Source organism: Salvelinus fontinalis, chromosome 18, assembly GCF_029448725.1.
Source record: "Salvelinus fontinalis isolate EN_2023a chromosome 18, ASM2944872v1, whole genome shotgun sequence".
NCBI lineage: Eukaryota > Metazoa > Chordata > Actinopteri > Salmoniformes > Salmonidae > Salvelinus > Salvelinus fontinalis.
Genome location: NC_074682.1, coordinates 57,754,920 through 57,779,189, shown reverse-complemented (window position 1 = coordinate 57,779,189; position 24,270 = coordinate 57,754,920). Strand labels below are relative to the sequence as shown.

Sequence of the window (24,270 nt, the reverse complement as noted above, 5' to 3'; positions counted from 1 at the left end):
GCTCTTCCCATCTCTCCCTCCCTCCTCCTCCTCCCTCCCTCTCCCCCACCCCTCCCTCCCTCTCTCCCACCCCTGTCTCCCTCCCCTCCCTGTCTCCCTCCCCTCCCTGTCTCCCCCCCTCCCTGTCTTCCTCCCCTCCCTCCCTGTCTCCCTCCCCTCCCTCCCACCCCTGTCTCCCTCCCTGTCTCCCTCCCCTGTCTCCCTCCCTGTCTCCCTCCCCTGTCTCCCTCCCTCCCACCCCTGTCTCCCTCCCCTCCCTGTCTCCCTCCCCTCCCTGTCTCCCTCCCCTCCCTGTCTCCCTCCCCTCCCTGTCTCCCTCCCCTCCCTGTCTCCCTCCCCTCCCTCCCTGTCTCCCTCCCCTCCCTCCCACCCCTGTCTCCCTCCCCTCCCTCCCACCCCTGTCTCCCTCCCTCCCACCCCTGTCTCCCTCCCTCCCTCCCTGTCTCCCTCCCCTCCCTCCCTGTCTCCCTCCCCTCCCTCCCTGTCTCCCTCCCCTCCCTCCCTGTCTCCCTCCCCTCCCTCCCTGTCTCCCTCCCCTCCCTCTCTCCCACCCCTCCCTCCCTCTCTCCCACCCCTCCCTCCCTCTCTCCCACCCCTGTCTCCCTCTCTCCCCTCCCTCTCTCCCTCCCCTCCCTCTCTCCCTCCCCTCCCTCCCTCTCTCCCACCCCTCCCTCCCACCCCTGTCTCCCTCCCCTCCCTCTCTCCCTCCCTCTCTCCCACCCCTCCCTCCCTCTCTCCCACCCCTCCCTCCCTCTCTCCCACCCCTCCCTCCCTCTCTCCCACCCCTGTCTCCCTCTCTCCCACCCCTGTCTCCCTCCCCTCCCTCCCTGTCTCTCCAGTTGGTAGTGAATTCTGCCCTGGGCTTTGACACCTTCGTGGTGATGAGACACGGTCTGAAGAAACCTAAACCCTGTGGACCAGGAGACTCTTCCGACCCTTCCTCTTCCTCCTCCGCCTCATCCTCTTCCTCCACGCCGGCCGAGCCCGCCCAGCTCCCAGCAGCCTCTCTGTTCTCCAACATCCCCGGACACCGCCTCGGATGCTACTTCTGTAACGACGTTGTCGCCCCCGGAGACGTAAGACGCCATGTTGTTGTTGTTGTCGTGTAGTTGTTGTTGTTGTTGTTGTGTAGTTGTTGTTGTCGTGTAGTTGTCGTGTTATTGCCCACGGAGATGTGAGAGCCTTTCACATTCAAATTCAAAAAAAGCTATTATTGTGTGTCAATTTTGTGTGTCAATTTTGTTGTTGTTTGTATCAGTCCACCAGAGACCGGACCCTGGACCAGCAGTGTACAGTGAGTCGTCCAGGCCTGGCCATGATAGCAGGAGCTCTGGCTGTAGAACTCATGGTGTCCATACTACAGCATACAGAAGGGTATGGACGATACGTATATTTACACAGATACGTGATTGGACTGTCACGTTTATATTGAATGTCATCCAAGCTAGTTGATTGGTCTGGCAGGTGAATGATTTTGAAAGTTTCCATAAGCAATGTTAGTGAAGGTGTAGTGAAAGATGTCTTCATTATGGGTCATTTCCTGGGTTGGGGTCATTTCCTGGGTTGGGTTCATTTCCTGGGTTGGGGTCATTTCCTGGGTTGGGGTCATTTCCTGGGTTGTGTTCATTTCCTGGGTTGTGTTCATTTCCTGGGTTGGGGTCATTGCCAGGGGGTTGGGGTCATTGCCAGGGGGTTGGGGTCATTGCCAGGGGGTTGGGGTCATTTCCTGGGTTGGGTTCATTTCCTGGGTTGGGTTCATTTCCTGGGTTGGGGTCATTGCCAGGGGGTTGGGGTCATTGCCAGGGGGTTGGGGTCATTGCCAGGGGGTTGGGGTCATTTCCTGGGTTGGGGTCATTGCCAGGGGGTTGGGGTCATTGCCAGGGGGTTGGGTTCATTGCCAGGGGGTTGGGGTCATTTCCAGGGGGTTGGGGTCATTTCCTGGGGGTTGGGGTCATTTCCTGGGGGTTGGGTTCATTGCCAGGGGGTTGGGGTCATTGCCAGGGGGTTGGGGTCATTGCCAGGGGGTTGGGGTCATTGCCAGGGGGTTGGGGTCATTGCCAGGGGGTTGGGGTCATTGCCAGGGGGTTGGGGTCATTGCCAGGGGGTTGGGGTCATTGCCAGGGGGTTGGGGTCATTGCCAGGGGGTTGGGGTCATTGCCAGGGGGTTGGGTCATTGCCAGGGGGTTGGGTTCATTGCCAGGGGGTTGGGTTCATTGCCAGGGGGTTGGGTTCATTGCCAGGGGGTTGGGTTCATTGCCAGGGGGTTGGGTTCATTGCCAGGGGTTGGGGTCATTTCCAGGGGGTTGGGGTCATTTCCAGGGGGTTGGGGTCATTGCCAGGGGGTTGGGGTCATTTCCTGGGGGTTGGGGTCATTTCCTGGGGGTTGGGGTCATTTCCAGGGGGTTGGGGTCATTTCCAGGGGGTTGGGGTCATTTCCTGGGGGTTGGGGTCATTTCCTGGGGGTTGGGGTCATTTCCTGGGGGTTGGGGTCATTTCCAGGGGGTTGGGGGTCATTTCCAGGGGGTTGGGGGTCATTTCCAGGGTTGGGGTCATTTCCAGGGTTGGGGTCAATTCCATTTGTATTTCCAGTCAATTCAAAAAGTAAACCCAATTGAAAAGTATTGAAGATCATTTTAATTAATTTCTGTGTACTTTTCTGAGTTGACTGGAACCCCAACCCTGGTCATTTCCAGTGGTGGAACATGTGCCCAACATGTACCCAACATGTGCCCAACATGTGCCCAACATGTGCCCAACATGTGCCCAACATGTGCCCAACATGTGCCCAACATGTGCCCAACATGTGCCCAACATGTGCCCAACATGTGCCCAACATGTACCCAACATGTGCCCAACATGTGCCCAACATGTGCCCAACATGTGCCCAACATGTGCCCAACATGTACCCAACTGTCATACTTGAGTAAAAGTAAAGATACCTTCATAGAAAATTACTCAAGTAAAAGTGAAAGTCACCCAGTAAAATACTACTCGAGTAGAAGTTTAAAAGTATTTGGTTTTAAATATACTTAAGTATGAAACGCAAATAAATATACTTAAGTATGAAAAGTAAAAGTATGAATAATTTCAAATTCCTTATATTAAACAAACCAGACGGCACCATTTTTTATTTACGGATAGCCAAGGGCACACAACACCCAGACATAATTTACAAATCAAGCGTGTGTGTTTAGTGAGTCGCCATATTCAGAGGGAGTAAGGGATGACCAGAGATGTTCTCTTGAGAAGTGTGTGAATTAGATCATTTTTCTGTCCTGCTAAACATTCAAAATGTAACGAGTATTCTTGGGTGTCATGGAAAATGTATGGAGTAAAAAGTACAATATTTTCTTTAGGAATGTAAAAGTTAATATGAATACTAAAGTAAAGTACAGATACCCCCCAAAAAACAACTTAAGTAGTACTTTAAAGTTTTATTTTTTTAACTTAAGTACTTTACACCACTGGTCATTAAGTGCTTTACACCACTGGTCATTAAGTGCTTTACACCACTGGTCATTAAGTGCTTTACACCACTGGTCATTAAGTACTTTACACCACTGGTCATTAAGTACTTTACACCACTGGTCATTAAGTACTTTACACCACTGGTCATTAAGTACTTTACAGCACTGGTCATTAAGTACTTTACACCACTGGTAATTAAGTACTTTACACCACTGGTCATTAAGTACTTTACACCACTGGTCATTAAGTACGTTACACCTTTGGTCATTAAGTACTTTACAGCACTGGTCATTAAGTACTTTACACCACTGGTCATTAAGTACTTTACACCACTGGTCATTAAGTACTTTACACCACTGGTCATTAAGTACTTTACACCACTGGTCATTAAGTACTTTACACCACTGGTCATTAAGTACTTTACACCACTGGTCATGAAGTACTTTACACCACTGGTCATTAAGTACTTTACACCACTGGTCATTAAGTGCTTTACACCACTGGTCATTAAGTGCTTTACACCACTGGTCATTAAGTACTTTACACCACTGGTCATTAAGTGCTTTACACCACTGGTCATTAAGTGCTTTACACCACTGGTCATTAAGTGCTTTACACCACTGGTCATTAAGTGCTTTACACCACTGGTCATTAAGTGCTTTACACCACTGGTCATTAAGTGCTTTACACCACTGGTCATTAAGTGCTTTACACCACTGGTCATTAAGTGCTTTACACCACTGGTCATTAAGTACTTTACACCACTGGTCATTAAGTGCTTTACACCACTGGTCATTAAGTGCTTTACAGCACTGGTCATTAAGTGCTTTACAGCACTGGTCATTAAGTGCTTTACAGCACTGGTCATTAAGTGCTTTACAGCACTGGTCATTAAGTGCTTTACACCACTGGTCATTAAGTACTTTACACCACTGGTCATTAAGTACTTTACAGCACTGGTCATTAAGTGCTTTACACCACTGGTCATTAAGTACTTTACAGCACTGGTCATTTCTGAACAGCACTTAAGGTGTTGTGTAATATACTGAGCGGACAAAACATTAAGAACACCGTCCTAATACTGAGTTGATCCCCCCCCTCAGAACAACCTCAATTCGTCGGGGCATAGACTCTACAAGGTGTCGAACGTGTTCCACAGGGATCCTGGCCCATGTTGACTCCAATGCTTCCCACAGTTGTCAAGTTGGCTGGATGTCCTTTGGGTGGTGGCTCATTCTTGATCTACACGGGAAACTGTTGAGCGTGGAAAAATCCAGCAACGTTGCAGTTCTTGACACATTCAAACCGGTGTGCCTGGCACCTACTACCATACCCCGTTCAAAGGCACTTCAATCTTTTGTCTTGCCCATTCACCCTCTGAATGATACACCATCCATGTTTCAATTGTCTCAAGGCTTAAAAATCCTTCTTTAACCGGACTCCTCCCCTTCATCTACACTGATTGAAGTAGACACCAATAATTTACATTTACATTTAAGTCATTTAGCAGACGTTCTTATCCAGAGCGACTTACAAATTGGTAAGTAATTAACATAATTAACATCAATACGGGATCATAGCTTTCACCTGGATTCACCTGGTCAGTCTATACCATGGAAAGAGCAGGTGTTCCTAATGTTTTGTACACTAAGTGTACGTTTCAGTATAAATATTTCTCTCGGAATGTTTTGGCAGGATGGAAGGATCCAGGCTTTCTTCTGTGTGTGTGTGTGTGTGTGTGTGTGTGTGTGTGTGTGGTGTGTGTGTGTGCGTGCTCCTGTGTGTAGTCAGTCTGAATAGGCCTCTCTGGCCTAGATAATAGCTATTGAGATGCATTAAGCTGCTAGAGGAGAGGAGAAAAGGCCTAGGGAGGAGGGAGGAGAACAAAGGCTTTGTCCCAAAAGGCACCCTATTATTCCCTATATAGTGTACTACTTTAGACCAGAGCCCTGTGGGTAGTGCACTACTTTAGACCAGAGCCCAGTGGGTAGTGCACTACTTTAGACCAGAGCCCAGTGGGTAGTGCACTACTTTAGACCAGAGCCCTGTGGGTAGTGTACTACTTTAGACCAGAGCCCTGTGGGTAGTGCACTACTTTAGACCAGAGCCCTATGGGTAGTGCACTACTTTAGACCAGAGCCTAATGGGTAGTGCACTGTAAGGAATAATATGGTGCCATTTGGGACGTAAACAAAAGGCTTGGAGAGGAGCAGAGTGAGAGTCTGTTCCCGTGTTACTGTAGACTGTTCCCGTGTTACTGTAGACTGTTCCCGTGTTACTGTAGTCTGATCCCGTGTTACTGTAGACTGTTCCCGTGTTACTGTAGTCTGTTCCCGTGTTACTGTAGTCTGTTCCCGTGTGACTGTAGTCTGTTCCCGTGTGACTGTAGTCTGTTCCCGTGTTACTGTAGTCTGTTCCCGTGTTACTGTAGTCTGTTCCCGTGTTACTCTAGACTGTTCCCGTGTTACTGTAGACTGTTCCCGTGTTACTGTAGACTGTTCCCGTGTGACTGTAGTCTGTTCCCGTGTTACTGTAGTCTGTTCCCGTGTTACTGTAGTCTGTTCCCGTGTTACTGTAGACTGTTCCCGTGTTACTGTAGACTGTTCCCGTGTGACTGTAGTCTGTTCCCGTGTTACTGTAGTCTGTTCCCGTGTTACTGTAGACTGTTCCCGTGTTACTGTAGTCTGTTCCCGTGTTACTGTAGTCTGTTCCTGTAGTCTGTTCCCGTGTTACTGTAGTCTGTTCCCGTGTTACTGTAGACTGTTCCCGTGTTACTGTAGTCTGTTCCCGTGTTACTGTAGTCTGTTCCCGTGTTACTGTAGTCTGTTCCCGTGTTACTGTAGACTGTTCCCGTGTTACTGTAGTCTGTTCCCGTGTTACTGTAGTCTGTTCCCGTGTTACTGTAGTCTGTTCCCGTGTTACTGTAGACTGTTCCCGTGTGACTGTAGTCTGTTCCCGTGTTACTGTAGTCTGTTCCCGTGTTACTGTAGACTGTTCCCGTGTTACTGTAGTCTGTTCCCGTGTGACTGTAGACTGTTCCCGTGTGACTGTAGTCTGTTCCCGTGTTACTGTAGTCTGTTCCCGTGTTACTGTAGTCTGTTCCCGTGTTACTGTAGTCTGTTCCCGTGTTACTGTAGTCTGTTCCCGTGTTACTGTAGTCTGTTCCCGTGTTACTGTAGACTGTTCCCGTGTTACTGTAGTCTGTTCCCGTGTTACTGTAGTCTGTTACTGTAGTCTGTTCCCGTGTTACTGTAGTCTGTTCCCGTGTTACTGTAGACTGTTCCCGTGTTACTGTAGTCTGTTCCCGTGTTACTGTAGTCTGTTCCCGTGTTACTGTAGTCTGTTCCCGTGTTACTGTAGTCTGTTCCCGTGTTACTGTAGACTGTTCCCGTGTTACTGTAGACTGTTCCCGTGTTACTGTAGTCTGTTCCCGTGTGACTGTAGTCTGTTCCCGTGTGACTGTAGTCTGTTCCCGTGTTACTGTAGTCTGTTCCCGTGTTACTGTAGACTGTTCCCGTGTTACTGTAGACTGTTCCCGTGTGACTGTAGTCTGTTCCCGTGTTACTGTAGTCTGTTCCCGTGTTACTGTAGACTGTTCCCGTGTTACTGTAGACTGTTCCCGTGTGACTGTAGACTGTTCCCGTGTGACTGTAGTCTGTTCCCGTGTTACTGTAGTCTGTTCCCGTGTTACTGTAGTCTGTTCCCGTGTTACTGTAGTCTGTTCCCGTGTTACTGTAGACTGTTCCCGTGTTACTGTAGTCTGTTCCCGTGTTACTGTAGTCTGTTCCCGTGTTACTGTAGTCTGTTCCCGTGTGACTGTAGTCTGTTCCCGTGTGACTGTAGTCTGTTCCCGTGTGACTGTAGTCTGTTCCCGTGTGACTGTAGTCTGTTCCCGTGTGACTGTAGTCTGTTCCCGTGTGACTGTAGTCTGTTCCCGTGTGACTGTAGTCTGTTCCCGTGTGACTGTAGTCTGTTCCCGTGTGACTGTAGTCTGTTCCCGTGTGACTGTAGTCTGTTCCCGTGTGACTGTAGTCTGTTCCCGTGTGACTGTAGTCTGTTCCCGTGTGACTGTAGTCTGTTCCCGTGTGACTGTAGTCTGTTCCCGTGTTACTGTAGTCTGTTCCCGTGTTACTGTAGTTTGTTCCCGTGTTACTGTAGTCTGTTCCCGTGTTACTGTAGTCTGTTCCCGTGTGACTGTAGTCTGTTCCCGTGTGACTGTAGTCTGTTCCCGTGTGACTGTAGTCTGTTACTGTAGTCTGTTCCAGTGTTACTGTAGTCTGTTCCAACCTGGGTAGTTACAGGACTCAGTGTTACTGTAGACTGTTCCAGTGTGACTGTAGTCTGTTCCAACCTGGGTAGTTACAGGACTGTGTTACTGTAGTCTGTCCCCGTGTTACTGTAGTCTGTCCCCGTGTTACTGTAGTCTGTTACTGTAGACCGTTCCCGTGTTACTGTAGTCTGTTCCCGTGTGACTGTAGTCTGTTACTGTAGTCTGTTCCAGTGTGACTGTAGTCTGTTCCAACCTGGGTAGTTACAGGACTCAGTGTTACTGTAGACTGTTCCAGTGTGACTGTAGTCTGTTCCAACCTGGGTAGTTACAGGACTGTGTTACTGTAGTCTGTTCCCGTGTTACTGTAGTCTGTTCCCGTGTTACTGTAGTCTGTTCCCGTGTGACTGTAGTCTGTTCCCGTGTGACTGTAGTCTGTTCCCGTGTGACTGTAGTCTGTTCCCGTGTTACTGTAGTCTGTTCCCGTGTGACTGTAGTCTGTTCCCGTGTTACTGTAGTCTGTTCCCGTGTTACTGTAGTCTGTTCCCGTGTGACTGTAGTCTGTTCCCGTGTGACTGTAGTCTGTTCCCGTGTGACTGTAGTCTGTTCCCGTGTGACTGTAGTCTGTTCCCGTGTGACTGTAGTCTGTTCCCGTGTGACTGTAGTCTGTTCCCGTGTGACTGTAGTCTGTTCCCGTGTGACTGTAGTCTGTTCCCGTGTGACTGTAGTCTGTTCCCGTGTGACTGTAGTCTGTTCCCGTGTGACTGTAGTCTGTTCCCGTGTGACTGTAGTCTGTTCCCGTGTTACTGTAGTCTGTTCCCGTGTTACTGTAGTCTGTTCCCGTGTTACTGTAGTCTGTTCCCGTGTTACTGTAGTCTGTTCCCGTGTTACTGTAGTCTGTTCCCGTGTTACTGTAGTCTGTTCCCGTGTTACTGTAGTCTGTTCCCGTGTGACTGTAGTCTGTTCCCGTGTTACTGTAGTCTGTTACTGTAGTCTGTTCCAGTGTTACTGTAGTCTGTTCCAACCTGGGTAGTTACAGGACTCAGTGTTACTGTAGACTGTTCCAGTGTGACTGTAGTCTGTTCCAACCTGGGTAGTTACAGGACTGTGTTACTGTAGTCTGTCCCCGTGTTACTGTAGTCTGTCCCCGTGTTACTGTAGTCTGTTACTGTAGACCGTTCCCGTGTTACTGTAGTCTGTTACTGTAGACTGTTCCCGTGTTACTGTAGTCTGTTCCCGTTTGACTGTAGTCTGTTACTGTAGTCTGTTCCAGTGTGACTGTAGTCTGTTCCAACCTGGGTAGTTACAGGACTCAGTGTTACTGTAGACTGTTCCAGTGTGACTGTAGTCTGTTCCAACCTGGGTAGTTACAGGACTGTGTTACTGTAGTCTGTTCCCGTGTTACTGTAGTCTGTTCCCGTGTTACTGTAGTCTGTTCCCGTGTTACTGTAGTCTGTTCCCGTGTGACTGTAGTCTGTTCCCGTGTTACTGTAGTCTGTTCCCGTGTGACTGTAGTCTGTTCCCGTGTTACTGTAGTCTGTTCCCGTGTTACTGTAGTCTGTTCCCGTGTTACTGTAGTCTGTTCCCGTGTGACTGTAGTCTGTTCCCGTGTGACTGTAGTCTGTTCCCGTGTGACTGTAGTCTGTTCCCGTGTGACTTTAGTCTGTTCCCGTGTTACTGTAGTCTGTTCCCGTGTTACTGTAGTCTGTTCCCGTGTTACTGTAGTCTGTTCCCGTGTTACTGTAGTCTGTTCCCGTGTTACTGTAGTCTGTTCCCGTGTTACTGTAGTCTGTTCCCGTGTTACTGTAGTCTGTTCCCGTGTTACTGTAGTCTGTTCCCGTGTGACTGTAGTCTGTTCCCGTGTGACTGTAGTCTGTTCCCGTGTGACTGTAGTCTGTTACTGTAGTCTGTTCCAGTGTTACTGTAGTCTGTTCCAACCTGGGTAGTTACAGGACTCAGTGTTACTGTAGACTGTTCCAGTGTGACTGTAGTCTGTTCCAACCTGGGTAGTTACAGGACTGTGTTACTGTAGTCTGTCCCCGTGTTACTGTAGTCTGTCCCCGTGTTACTGTAGTCTGTTACTGTAGACCGTTCCCGTGTTACTGTAGTCTGTTACTGTAGACTGTTCCCGTGTTACTGTAGTCTGTTCCCGTGTGACTGTAGTCTGTTACTGTAGTCTGTTCCAGTGTGACTGTAGTCTGTTCCAACCTGGGTAGTTACAGGACTGTGTTACTGTAGTCTGTCCCCGTGTTACTGTAGACTGTTCCCGTGTTACTGTAGACTGTTCCCGTGTTACTGTAGACTGTTCCCGTGTTACTGTAGACTGTTCCCGTGTTACTGTAGACTGTTCCCGTGTTACTGTAGTCTGTTCCCGTGTTACTGTAGTCTGTTCCCGTGTTACTGTAGACTGTTCCCGTGTTACTGTAGACTGTTCCCGTGTTACTGTAGACTGTTCCCGTGTTACTGTAGTCTGTTACTGTAGACTGTTCCCGTGTTACTGTAGTCTGTTACTGTAGACTGTTCCCGTGTTACTGTAGTCTGTTCCCGTGTTACTGTAGACTGTTCCCGTGTGACTGTAGACTGTTCCCGTGTGACTGTAGACTGTTCCCGTGTTACTGTAGTCTGTTACTGTAGTCTGTTACTGTAGACTGTTCCCGTGTGACTGTAGTCTGTTACTGTAGTCTGTTCCAGTGTGACTGTAGTCTGTTCCAACCTGGGTAGTTACAGGACTCAGTGTTACTGTAGACTGTTCCCGTGTTACTGTAGACTGTTCCCGTGTTACTGTAGACTGTTCCCGTGTTACTGTAGACTGTTCCCGTGTTACTGTAGACTGTTCCCGTGTTACTGTAGACTGTTCCCGTGTTACTGTAGACTGTTCCCGTGTTACTGTAGACTGTTCCCGTGTTACTGTAGACTGTTCCCGTGTTACTGTAGACTGTTCCCGTGTTACTGTAGTCTGTTCCCGTGTTACTGTAGACTGTTCCCGTGTTACTGTAGACTGTTTCCGTGTTACTGTAGACTGTTCCCGTGTTACTGTAGTCTGTTCCCGTGTTACTGTAGTCTGTTCCCGTGTTACTGTAGACTGTTCCCGTGTTACTGTAGACTGTTCCCGTGTTACTGTAGTCTGTTACTGTAGACTGTTCCCGTGTTACTGTAGTCTGTTCCCGTGTTACTGTAGACTGTTCCCGTGTTACTGTAGACTGTTCCCGTGTTACTGTAGACTGTTCCTGTGTTACTGTAGACTGTTCCCGTGTTACTGTAGACTGTTCCCGTGTTACTGTAGACTGTTCCCGTGTTACTGTAGACTGTTCCCGTGTTACTGTAGACTGTTCCCGTGTTACTGTAGTCTGTTCCCGTGTTACTGTAGACTGTTCCCGTGTTACTGTAGTCTGTTACTGTAGACTGTTCCCGTGTTACTGTAGTCTGTTCCCGTGTTACTGTAGACTGTTCCCGTGTTACTGTAGACTGTTACTGTAGACTGTTCCCGTGTTACTGTAGTCTGTTCCCGTGTTACTGTAGTCTGTTCCCGTGTTACTGTAGTCTGTTACTGTAGACTGTTCCCGTGTTACTGTAGTCTGTTGATTGGGTCTTTCAGATGCATCCTGCGTGTGGTAATACAGCACTTTAGACAAGTGTTTCACTAGCAACAAACTCGCTTTGTTCATTATAAAAACATCAATAATAAATTAATTACAATACAGTCTTAACTGAATTATATTTAAAGCATCATTTTTTTTCTTTTTAAGAGCCACTTAACCACAGAGAATTCACTTGTGATTAAAATAATGTTTTATAACTAACTATTAGAGTCATGGGGTGGAGGGGTGGAGGCGGGGGTGGAGGGATGGAGGCGGGGGTGGAGGGATGGAGGCGGGGGTGGAGGGATGGAGGCGGGGGTGGAGGGATGGAGGCGGGGGTGGAGGAATGGAGGCGGGGGTGGAGGGGTGAATGGAGGCGGGGGTGGAGGGGTGAATGGAGGCGGGGGTGGAGGGGTGAATGGAGGCGGGGGTGGAGGGGTGAATGGAGGCGGGGGTGGAGGGGTGAATGGAGGCGGGGGTGGAGGGGTGAATGGAGGCGGGGGTGGAGGGGTGAATGGAGGCGGGGGTGGAGGGGTGAATGGAGGCGGGGGTGAATGGAGGCGGGGGTGAATGGAGGCGGGGGTGAATGGTGGAGGGGTGAATGGAGGCGGGGGTGGAGGGGTGAATGGAGGCGGGGGTGAATGGAGGCGGGGGTGGAGGGGTGAATGGAGGCGGGGGTGAATGGAGGCGGGGGTGGAGGGGTGAATGGAGGCATTTGATTAAGTGGCTCTTAAAGAAAAAAAAAATGAGATACTTTAAATTTAGACACAGCAGACAGACAGCAGACAGACAGCAGACAGACAGCAGACAGACAGCAGACAGACAGCAGACAGACAGCAGACAGACAGCAGACAGACAGACAGACAGCAGACAGACAGACAGACAGACAGACAGACAGCAGACAGCAGACAGACAGACAGCAGACAGCAGACAGCAGACAGCAGACAGCAGACAGGCAGACAGGCAGGCAGGCAGGCAGGCAGGCAGGCAGACACAGACAGCAGACAGACAGACAGACAGCAGGCAGACAGACAGACAGCAGGCAGACAGGCAGACAGCAGGCAGACAGGCAGACAGCAGGCAGACAGGCAGACAGCAGACAGACAGGCAGACAGCAGACAGACAGGCAGACAGCAGACAGACAGACAGCAGGCAGACAGACAGCAGGCAGACAGCAGGCAGACAGCAGACAGACAGACAGCAGACAGACAGCAGGTAGACCAGACAGCAGGCAGACCAGACAGCAGACAGACAGCAGGCAGACCAGACAGACAGACAGACAGCAGATTTTAAACATCATTATCTGCAGTTGCCTCTTCTCCGCATACTTGTATGTTATCCAATCTAGTCATTCTGATGGTTAGAATCTGGTGTGTGTGCTGGCGAGCCCTGTGCTGTGGTGACAGAGACTCAAGTAGACAGCTCATGGTTCTATATTTAGTTCTGTCTGTACTGACCCTGTCTGTGTGTCTCTCCATCTCTCTCCATCTATCTCGCTCTCGCTCTTTCCCTCCCCCCTCTATCTTCTCTCCCCTCTCTCTCTCCTCCAGAGGTTATGCGGTGGCCAGCAGTAGTGATGACAGGATGAATGAACCTCCAACATCCCTGGGTCTCGTCCCTCATCAGGTCAGTCACATGGAATCATAACACTCATCCCTCCCTCCCTCCCTCCCTCCATCCCTGCCTCTATTCATCCCCCTCGCTCCCTCTCTCTCTCTCTATTCATCCCCCTCGCTCTCTCTATTCATCCCCCTCCCTCGCTCTCTCTATTCATCCCCCTCCCTCGCTCTCTCTATTCATCCACCCTCCCTCGCTCTCTCTATTCATCCCCCCTCCCTCGCTCTCTCTATTCATCCCCCCGCCCTCGCTCTCTTTATTCATCCACCCTCCCTCGCTCTCTCTATTCATCCCCCCTCCCTCGCTCTCTCTATTCATCCCCCCTCCCTCGCTCTCTCTATTCATCCCCCCTCCCTCGCTCTCTCTATTCATCCCCCCTCCCTCGCTCTCTCTATTCATCCCCCCTCCCTCGCTCTCTCTATTCATCCCCCCTCCCTCGCTCTCTCTATTCATCCCCCCTCCCTCGCTCTCTCTATTCATCCCCCTCCCTCGCTCTCTCTATTCATCCACCCTCCCTCGCTCTCTCTATTCATCCTCGCTCTCTCTATTCATCCCCCCTCCCTCGCTCTCTTTATTCATCCACCCTCCCTCGCTCTCTCTATTCATCCCCCCTCCCTCGCTCTCTCTATTCATCCCCCCTCCCTCGCTCTCTCTATTCATCCCCCCTCCCTCGCTCTCTTTATTCATCCACCCTCCCTCGCTCTCTCTATTCATCCCCCCTCCCTCGCTCTCTCTATTCATCCCCCCTCCCTCGCTCTCTCTATTCATCCCCCCTCCCTCGCTCTCTCTATTCATCCCCCCTCCCTCGCTCTCTCTATTCATCCCCCCTCCCTCGCTCTCTCTATTCATCCCCCCTCCCTCGCTCTCTCTATTCATCCCCCCTCCCTCGCTCTCTCTATTCATCCCCCCTCCCTCGCTCTCTCTATTCATCCCCCCTCCCTCGCTCTCTCTATTCATCCACCCTCCCTCGCTCTCTCTATTCATCCCCCCTCCCTCGCTCTCTCTATTCATCCCCCCTCCCTCGCTCTCTCTATTCATCCCCCCTCCCTCTCTCTCTCTATTCATCCCCCTCGCTCTCTCTATTCATCCCCCTCCCTCGCTCTCTCTATTCATCCCCCTCCCTCGCTCTCTCTATTCATCCCCCTCCCTCGCTCTCTCTATTCATCCACCCTCCCTCGCTCTCTCTATTCATCCCCCCTCCCTCGCTCTCTCTATTCATCCCCCCTCCCTCGCTCTCTTTATTCATCCACCCTCCCTCGCTCTCTCTATTCATCCCCCCTCCCTCGCTCTCTCTATTCATCCCCCCTCCCTCGCTCTCTCTATTCATCCCCCCTCCCTCGCTCTCTTTATTCATCCACCCTCCCTCGCTCTCTCTATTCATCCCCCCTCCCTCGCTCTCTCTATTCATCCCCCCTCCCTCGCTCTCTCTATTCATCCCCCCTCCCTCGCTCTCTCTATTCATCCCCCCTCCCTCGCTCTCTCTATTCATCCCCCCTCCCTCGCTCTCTCTATTCATCCCCCCTCCCTCGCTCTCTCTATTCATCCCCCCTCCCTCGCTCTCTCTATTCATCCCCCCTCCCTCGCTCTCTCTATTCATCCACCCTCCCTCGCTCTCTCTATTCATCCCCCCTCCCTCGCTCTCTCTATTCATCCCCCCTCCCTCGCTCTCTTTATTCATCCACCCTCCCTCGCTCTCTCTATTCATCCCCCCTCCCTCGTTCTCTCTATTCATCCCCCCTCCCTCGCTCTCTTTATTCATCCCCCCTCCCTCGCTCTCTCTATTCATCCCCCCTCCCTCGCTCTCTCTATTCATCCCCCCTCCCTCGCTCTCTCTATTCATCCCCCCTCCCTCTCTCTCTCTATTCATCCCCCTCGCTCTCTCTATTCATCCCCCTCCCTCGCTCTCTCTATTCATCCCCCTCCCTCGCTCTCTCTATTCATCCCCCTCCCTCGCTCTCTCTATTCATCCCCCCTCCCTCGCTCTCTCTATTCATCCCCCCTCCCTCGCTCTCTCTATTCATCCCCCTCCCTCGCTCTCTCTATTCATCCCCCTCCCTCGCTCTCTCTATTCATCCCCCCTCCCTCGCTCTCTCTATTCATCCCCCCTCCCTCGCTCTCTCTATTCATCCCCCCTCCCTCGCTCTCTCTATTCATCCCCCCTCCCTCGCTCTCTCTATTCATCCCCCCTCCCTCGCTCTCTCTATTCATCCCCCTCCCTCGCTCTCTCTATTCATCCCCCCTCCCTCGCTCTCTCTATTCATCCCCCCTCCCTCGCTCTCTCTATTCATCCCCCCTCCCTCGCTCTCTCTATTCATCCCCCCTCCCTCGCTCTCTCTATTCATCCCCCCTCCCTCGCTCTCTCTATTCATCCCCCCTCCCTCGCTCTCTCTATTCATCCCCCCTCCCTCGCTCTCTCTATTCATCCCCCCTCCCTCGCTCTCTCTATTCATCCCCCCTCCCTCGCTCTCTCTATTCATCCCCCCTCCCTCGCTCTCTCTATTCATCCCCCCTCCCTCGCTCTCTCTATTCATCCCCCCTCCCTCGCTCTCTCTATTCATCCCCCCTCCCTCGCTCTCTCTATTCATCCCCCCTCCCTCGCTCTCTCTATTCATCCCCCCTCCCTCGCTCTCTCTATTCATCCCCCCTCCCTCGCTCTCTCTATTCATCCCCCCTCCCTCGCTCTCTCTATTCATCCCCCCTCCCTCGCTCTCTCTATTCATCCCCCCTCCCTCGCTCTCTCTATTCATCCCCCTCCCTCGCTCTCTCTATTCATCCCCCTCCCTCGCTCTCTCTATTCATCCCCCTCCCTCGCTCTCTCTATTCATCCCCCTCCCTCGCTCTCTCTATTCATCCCCCTCCCTCGCTCTCTCTATTCATCCCCCTCCCTCGCTCTCTCTATTCATCCCCCCTCCCTCGCTCTCTCTATTCATCCCCCCCTCCCTCCTTCCTTTCCTCCCTCTTTCCCTCCTTTCCTTAATTCCCTATTCACCCCATTCCTCTCCTCCATGGATGAGATTGCTTCTGGAGGAAATTGTAGCAATGTGCCAGGGTGATTCAAGTGTTCCTGTAATGTGTGTGTGTGTGTGTTATAGGAAATGACTGATTCATGTAAAGCTTTAGAAATTGGATTCTATGCCTCTTTACCATTTTGCCTAATTACAGAAGCTAGGCGCGGGAGAAGCTAGGCGCGGGAGAAGCTAGGCGCGGGAGAAGCTAGGCGCGGGAGAAGCTAGGCGCGGGAGAAGCTAGGCGCGGGAGAAGCTAGGCGCGGGAGAAGCTAGGCGCGGGAGAAGCTAGGCGCGGGAGAAGCTAGGCGCGGGAGAAGCTAGGCGCGGGAGAAGCTAGGCGCGGGAGAAGCTAGGCGCGGGAGAAGCTAGGCGAGCACATGGAATACTGCACTGCTCAACATCCAGGAGAGGGAGGGAAAGATAAGGTGCACATTGGGCATATCTGGGTCCTTATCCACAAAGTGTCAGTGTAAGCCTGCTGGTCTAGGATCTGGCCATATAATATGATCCTAGACCACTTAGCTGCTCTGAGACACGTTGTGGATAGGCCCTAACCCTGTTCCCTATATAGTGAGCTCATGGATAGGCCCTAACCCTGTTCCCTATATAGTGAGCTCATGGATAGGCCCTAACCCTGTTCCCTATATAGTGAGCTCATGGATAGGCCCTAACCCTGTTCCCTATATAGTGAGCTCATGGATGGGCCCTAACCCTGTTCCCTATATAGTGAGCTCATGGATAGGCCCTAACCCTGTTCCCTATATAGTGAGCTCATTGATAGGCCCTAACCCTGTTCCCTATATAGTGAGCTCATAGATAGGCCCTAACCCTGTTCCCTATATAGTGAGCTCATGGATGGGCCCTAACCCTGTTCCCTATATAGTGAGCTCATGGATGGGCCCTAACCCTGTTCCCTATATAGTGAGCTCATGGATGGGCCCTAACCCTGTTCCCTATATAGTGAGCTCATGGATGTGGCTCTGACCAGAAGTAGTTCACTACAGGACACCATGCATTTCTGCCTTCTAGTCTGGCTGCTAGTCTGGCTGCTAGTCTGGCTGCTAGTCTGGCTGCTAGTCTGGCTGCTAGTCTGGCTCCTAGTCTGGCTCCTAGTCTGGCTCCTAGTCTGGCTCCTAGTCTGGCTCCTAGTCTGGCTCCTAGTCTGGCTCCTAGTCTGGCTGCTAGTCTGGCTGCTAGTCTGGCTGCTAGTCTGGCTGCTAGTCTGGCTGCTAGTCTGGCTGCTAGTCTGGCTGCTAGTCCGGCTGCTAGTCCGGCTGCTAGTCTGGCTGCTAGTCCGGCTGCTAGTCCGGCTGCTAGTCCGGCTCCTAATCCGGCTCCTAATCCGGCTGCTAGTCTGCCTCCTAATCTGGCTGCTAGTCTGGCTCCTAGTCTGGCTCCTAGTCTGGTTGCTAGTCTGGCTCCTAATCTGGTTGCTAGTCTGGCTCCTAATCTGGTTGCTAGTCTGGCTCCTAATCTGGTTGCTAGTCTGGCTCCTAGTCTGGCTCCTAGTCTGGTTGCTAGTCCGGCTGCTAGTCTGGCTCCTAATCTGGCTCCTAATCTGGCTGCTAGTCTGGTTGCTAGTCTGGCTCCTAATCTGGTTGCTAGTCTGGCTCCTAATCTGGCTCCTAATCTGGCTGCTAGTCCGGCTCCTAATCTGGTTGCTAGTCCGGCTGCTAGTCTGGCTCCTAGTCTGGCTGCTAGTCTGGCTCCTAATCTGGCTCCTAGTCTGGCTCCTAGTCTGGCTCCTAATCTGGCTGCTAGTCTGGCTCCTAGTCTGGTTGCTAGTCTGGCTCCTAATCTGGTTGCTAGTCTGGCTCCTAATCTGGTTGCTAGTCTGGCTCCTAATCTGGTTGCTAGTCCGGCTGCTAGTCTGGCTCCTAGTCTGGTTGCTAGTCTGGCTCCTAATCTGGTTGCTAGTCTGGCTCCTAATCTGGCTGCTAGTCTGCCTCTAGTCTGGTTGCTAGTCTGGCTCCTAGTCTGGTTGCTAGTCTGGCTCCTAATCTGGTTGCTAGTCTGGCTCCTAGTCCGGCTGCTAGTCTGGCTCCTAGTCTGGTTGCTAGTCTGGCTCCTAATCTGGTTGCTAGTCTGGCTCCTAATCTGCCTCTAGTCTGGCTCCTAATCTGGTTGCTAGTCTGGCTCCTAATCTGCCTCTAGTCTGGCTCTGTTAACAGGAAACTAGGCTGTGATGATTTGTTGCTGCCCCTCTCAGACCTCGTCAGACAGCCTGTGCCAGACAGACTAATTTGTCCCTCTAAGAGGCGGAGAAGAGAGGAGAGAATGATACACTGCTCCTCTTAGACATTCTGCGACTGAGAAACTAATTTGTCTCCCTAATGCCGAGCCATAGACTGAATAAATGCCTTCTTACACTCCCTGTCATAAGTAGCATCACTGCATCACATAGTTGTCACTTTAAATGAGGGACTTAGGACTGGTCTCTTCTGTCTGCAGGACAGACAAACTGGTCTCTTCTGTCTGCAGGACAGACAAACTGGTCTCTTCTGTCTGCAGGGCAGACAAACTGGTCTCTTCTGTCTGCAGGACAGACGGACTGGCCTCTTCTGTCCCCAGGGCAGACGGACTGGCCTCTTCTGTCCCCAGGGCAGACGGACTGGCCTCTTCTGTCCCCAGGGCAGACGGACTGGCCTCTTCTGTCCGCAGGGCAGACGGACAAACGGGTCTCTTCTGTCCGCAGGGCAGACGGACAAACGGGTCTCTTCTGTCCGCAGGGCAGACGGACAAACGGGTCTCTTCTGTCCGCAGGGCAGACGGACAAACGGGTCTCTTCTGTCCGCAGGGCAGACGGACAAACGGGTCTCTTCTGTCCGCAGGGCAGACGGACAAACGGGTCTCTTCTGTCCGCAGGGCAGACGGACAAACGGGTCTCTTCTGTCCGCAGGGCAGACGGACAAACGGGTCTCTTCTGTCCGCAGGAAGTAGATCAGAAGTAGACATGCTCAGGTTGTTCATGTTAATGCCTCAGTGATAACAGGCTGAGTTGGACTTCCTCCTAGGACACACCGCCTCAGTGATAACAGGCTGAGTTGGACTTCCTCCTAGGACACACTGCCTCAGTGATAACAGGCTGAGCTGCACACAGTGGACTTCCTCCTAGGACACACCGCCTCAGTGATAACAGGCTGAGTTGGACTTCCTCCTAGGACACACTGCCTCAGTGATAACAGGGTGAGTTGCACACAGTGGACTTCCTCCTAGGACACACTGCCTCAGTGATAACAGGGTGAGCTGCACACAGTGGACTTCCTCCTAGGACACACTGCCTCAGTGATAACAGTGGACTTCCTACTAGGACACACTGCCTCAGTGATAACAGGGTGAGCTGCACACAGTGGACTTCCTCCTAGGACACACCGCCTCAGTGATAACAGTAGACTTCCTCCTAGGACACACTGCCTCAGTGATAACAGTGGACTTCCTCCTAGGACACACTGCCTCAGTGATAACAGTAGACTTCCTCCTAGGACACACCGCCTCAGTGATAACAGGCTGAGCTGCACACAGTGGACTTCCTCCTAGGACACACCGCCTCAGTGATAACAGGCTGAGTTGCACACAGTGGACTTCCTCCTAGGGCACACTGCCTCAGTGATAACAGGCTGAGTTGCACACAGTGGACTTCCTCCTAGGACACACCGCCTCAGTGATAACAGGCTGAGCTGCACACAGTGGACTTCCTCCTAGGACACACCGCCTCAGTGATAACAGGCTGAGTTGCACACAGTGGACTTCCTCCTAGGACACACCGCCTCAGTGATAACAGGGTGAGTTGCACACAGTGGACTTCCTCCTAGGACACACTGCCTCAGTGATAACAGGGTGAGTTGCACACAGTGGACTTCCTCCTAGGACACACTGCCTCAGTGATAACAGGGTGAGTTGCACACAGTGGACTTCCTCCTAGGACACACTGCCTCAGTGATAACAGTGGACTTCCTCCTAGGACACACCGCCTCAGTGATAACAGGCTGAGCTGCACACAGTGGACTTCCTCCTAGGACACACTGCCTCAGTGATAACAGGGTGAGCTGCACACAGTGGACTTCCTCCTAGGACACACTGCCTCAGTGATAACAGGCTGAGCTGCACACAGTGGACTTCCTCCTAGGGCACACCACCTCAGTGATAACAGGGTGAGCTGCACACAGTGGACTTCCTCCTAGGACACACTGCCTCAGTGATAACAGGGTGAGTTGCACACAGTGGACTTCCTCCTAGGACACACCGCCTCAGTGATAACAGGGTGAGTTGCACACAGTGGACTTCCTCCTAGGACACACTGCCTCAGTGATAACAGGGTGAGCTGCACACAGTGGACTTCCTCCTAGGACACACCACCTCAGTGATAACAGGCTGAGTTGCACACAGTGGACTTCCTCCTAGGACACACCGCCTCAGTGATAACAGGCTGAGCTGCACACAGTGGACTTCCTCCTAGAACACACCGCCTCAGTGATAACAGGCTGAGCTGCACACAGTGGACTTCCTCCTAGGACACACCGCCTCAGTGATAACAGGCTGAGCTGCACACAGTGGACTTCCTCCTAGGACACACCGCCTCAGTGATAACAGGCTGAGCTGCACACAGTGGACTTCCTCCTAGGACACACCGCCTCAGTGATAACAGGCTGAGTTGCACACAGTGGACTTCCTCCTAGGACACACCGCCTCAGTGATAACAGGGGACTTCCTCCTAGGACACACCGCCTCAGTGATAACAGGCTGAGTTGCACACAGTGGACTTCCTCCTAGGACACACTGCCTCAGTGATAACAGTGGACTTCCTCCTAGGACACACCACCTCAGTGATAACAGGCTGAGCTGCACACAGTGGACTTCCTCCTAGGACACACCGCCTCAGTGATAACAGGCTGAGTTGCACACAGTGGACTTCCTCCTAGGGCACACCGCCTCAGTGATAACAGGCTGAGTTGCACACAGTGGACTTCCTCCTAGGGCACACTGCCTCAGTGATAACAGGGTGAGCTGCACACAGTGGACTTCCTACTAGGACACACCGCCTCAGTGATAACAGGGTGAGCTGCACACAGTGGACTTCCTACTAAGACACACCGCCTCAGTGATAACAGTATAACTATGGTTCATAGGCATATGCTGACTAGGTATAGTTTTAGGGTTATATTAAGGCTTAGGGAACATAGGATTTTGTATGGGAATCAATTCTTTGGTCCCCACCAGGATAGTAATACAAAGTGTGTGTGTGTGTGTGTGTGTGTGTGTGTGTGTGTGTGTGTGTGTGTGTGTGTGTGTGTGTGTGTGTGTGTGTGTGTGTGTGTTGACTGTGATGGTTGTGAGCTGCAGAGGAAGAGAGTTTAGGACACAGTGCCCTCCAGTGGTTGTCTAGAGAACTACATGTCTCCACAACTCTCCTGGCTCCAGTCCACAAAATGAATTTACACCAAACGATCAACACCACCGTGCCACTGCTGTTGTGCTGTTGTGTTGTTGTGCTGTTGTGCTGTTGTGCTGTTGTGCTGTTGTGCTGTTGTGCTGTTGTGTTGTTGTGCTGTTGTGTTGTTGTGCTGTTGTGGTAAATGTCACATACAGAGCCTTCACAAAGTATTCACACCCCTTGACTTATTCCACATGTTGTTGTGTTACAGCCTGAACGTTTTTATTTCTCACCCATTTACCCCAATAGTGAAAACATTTTTATTTAAATGTTGGCAAAAAATATCTATTTTGCAAACGTATTCACACCCCTTAGTTAATACTTTGTAAAAGCCCTTTGGAAGCGATTACAGCTGTGAGTCTTTCTGGGTAATTCTCTAAGAGCTTTCCACATCTGGATGGTACAACATTTGGCCAATTTATTATTTTCTAAATTCGTCAAGCTCTGTCAAATTGGTTGTTGATCATTGCTAGACAACCATTTTTATGTCTTGTCATAGATTTTCGAGTAGATTTAAGTCAAAACTGTAACTCTGCTTCTCAGGAACATTCATCGACTTTTTGGTAAGCAACTCCAGTGTAGATTTGACGTTGTGTTTTAGGTTCTTGTCCCGCTGAAAGGTGACTTCGTCTCCCCGTGTCTGGTGGAAAGCAGACCAGGTTTTCCTCTAAGGGGGAAAAAAAAAGTCCTTAACGATTACAAGCATACCCATAACATGACGCAGCCACCATTATTCTTGAATACATGGAGAGTGGTGCTCCGTAATGTGTTGTCCTGTTTGGGGCAAATCCAATACAAAAAGTCAATTGCTTTGCCACAGTTTTACTTTAGTACCTTATTGTAAACAGGATGCATGTTTTGAAGTATCTTTATTTTGTAGAGGCTTCCTTCTTTTCACTCTGTCAATTAGGTTAGTATTGTGGAGTAACTACAATGTTGTTGATCCATCCTCAGCTGTCTCCCATCACAGCCATTAAACTCTGTAACTGTTTTAAAATAACCATGATGGAGAATACTTACTACATTACTAGGAAGGGTCCATGATGGACACTAGTTACTACATTACTAGGAAGGGTCCATGATGGACACTAGTTACTACATTACTAAGAAGGGTCCATGATAGACAATAGTTACTACATTACTAGGAATGGTCCATGATGGACAATACTTACTACATTACTAGGAAGGGTCCATGATGGACACTAGTTACTACATTACTAGGAAGGGTCCATGATGGACAATACTTACTACATTACTAGGAAGGGTCCATGATGGACACTAGTTACTACATTACTAGGAAGGGTCCATGATGGACAATACTTACTACATTACTAGGAAGGGTCCATGATGGACACTAGTTACTACATTACTAAGAAGGGTCCATGATGGACAATACTTACTACATTACTAGGAAGGGTCCATGATGGACACTAGTTACTACATTACTAAGAAGGGTCCATGATGGACACTAGTTACTACATTACTAGGAAGGGTCCATGATGGACACTAGTTACTACATTACTAAGAAGGGTCCATGATAGACAATAGTTACTACATTACTAGGAAGGGTCCATGATGGACACTAGTTACTACATTACTAGGAAGGGTCCATGATGGACACTAGTTACTACATTACTAGGAAGGGTCCATGATGGACACTAGTTACTACATTACTAGGAAGGGTCCATGATGGACACTAGTTACTACATTACTAGGAAGGGTCCATGATGGATACTAGTTACTACATTACTAGGAAGGGTCCATGATGGACACTAGTTACTACATTACTAGGAAGGGTCCATGATGGACACTAGTTACTACATTACTAGGAAGGGTCCATGATGGACACTTGTTACTACATTACTAGGAAGGGTCCATGATGGACACTAGTTATTACATTACTAGGAAGGGTCCATGATGGACAATACTTATTACATTACTAGGAAGGGTCCATGATGGACACTAGTTACTACATTACTAGGAAGGGTCCATGATGGACACTAGTTACTACATTACTAGGAAGGGTCCATGATGGACAATACTTACTACATTACTTAGGAAGTGTCCATGATGGACACTAGTTACTACATTACTAAGAAGGGTCCATGATGGACACTAGTTACTACATTACTAAGAAGGGTCCATGATGGACAATACTTACTACATTACTAGGAAGGGTCCATGATGGACACTAGTTACTACATTACTAGGAAGGGTCCATGATGGACACTAGTTACTACATTACTAAGAAGGGTCCATGATGGACAATACTTACTACATTACTAGGAAGGGTCCATGATGGACACTAGTTACTACATTACTAGGAAGGGTCCATGATGGACACTAGTTACTACATTACTAAGAAGGGTCCATGATGGACACTAGTTACTACATTACTAAGAAGGGTCCATGATGGACACTAGTTACTACATTACTAAGAAGGGTCCATGAATGACACTAGTTACTACATTACTAGGAAGGGTCCATGATGGACACTAGTTACTACATTACTAAGAAGGGTCCATGAATGACACTAGTTACTACATTACTAGGAAGGGTCCATGATGGACACTAGTTACTACATTACTAGGAAGGGTCCATGATGGACACTAGTTACTACATTACTAGGAAGGGTCCATGATGGACACTAGTTACTACATTACTAGGAAGGGTCCATGATGGACACTAGTTACTACATTACTAGGAAGGGTCCATGATGGACACTAGTTACTACATTACTAAGAAGGGTCCATGATGGACACTAGTTACTACATTACTAGGAAGGGTCCATGATGGACACTAGTTACTACATTACTAAGAAGGGTCCATGATGGACACTAGTTACTACATTACTAGGAAGGGTCCATGATGGACACTAGTTACTACATTACTAAGAAGGGT

General features: G+C 50.3%; 1 protein-coding gene across 2 annotated transcripts in view; it reads left to right on the top strand.

Annotated features, from left to right (window-relative positions):
* The window catches only part of atg7 (ATG7 autophagy related 7 homolog (S. cerevisiae)), a 98,760-nt gene that overhangs the window by 34,093 nt on the left and 40,397 nt on the right, over positions 1–24,270 (top strand). For both annotated transcript variants that reach the window (XM_055869910.1, XM_055869911.1), the window contains exons 14-16: positions 840–1,076; positions 1,259–1,374; positions 12,864–12,939. In XM_055869910.1, coding sequence (XP_055725885.1) covers positions 840–1,076; positions 1,259–1,374; positions 12,864–12,939 — 429 coding nt within the window. The remainder of the gene's footprint in view (positions 1–839; positions 1,077–1,258; positions 1,375–12,863; positions 12,940–24,270) is intronic.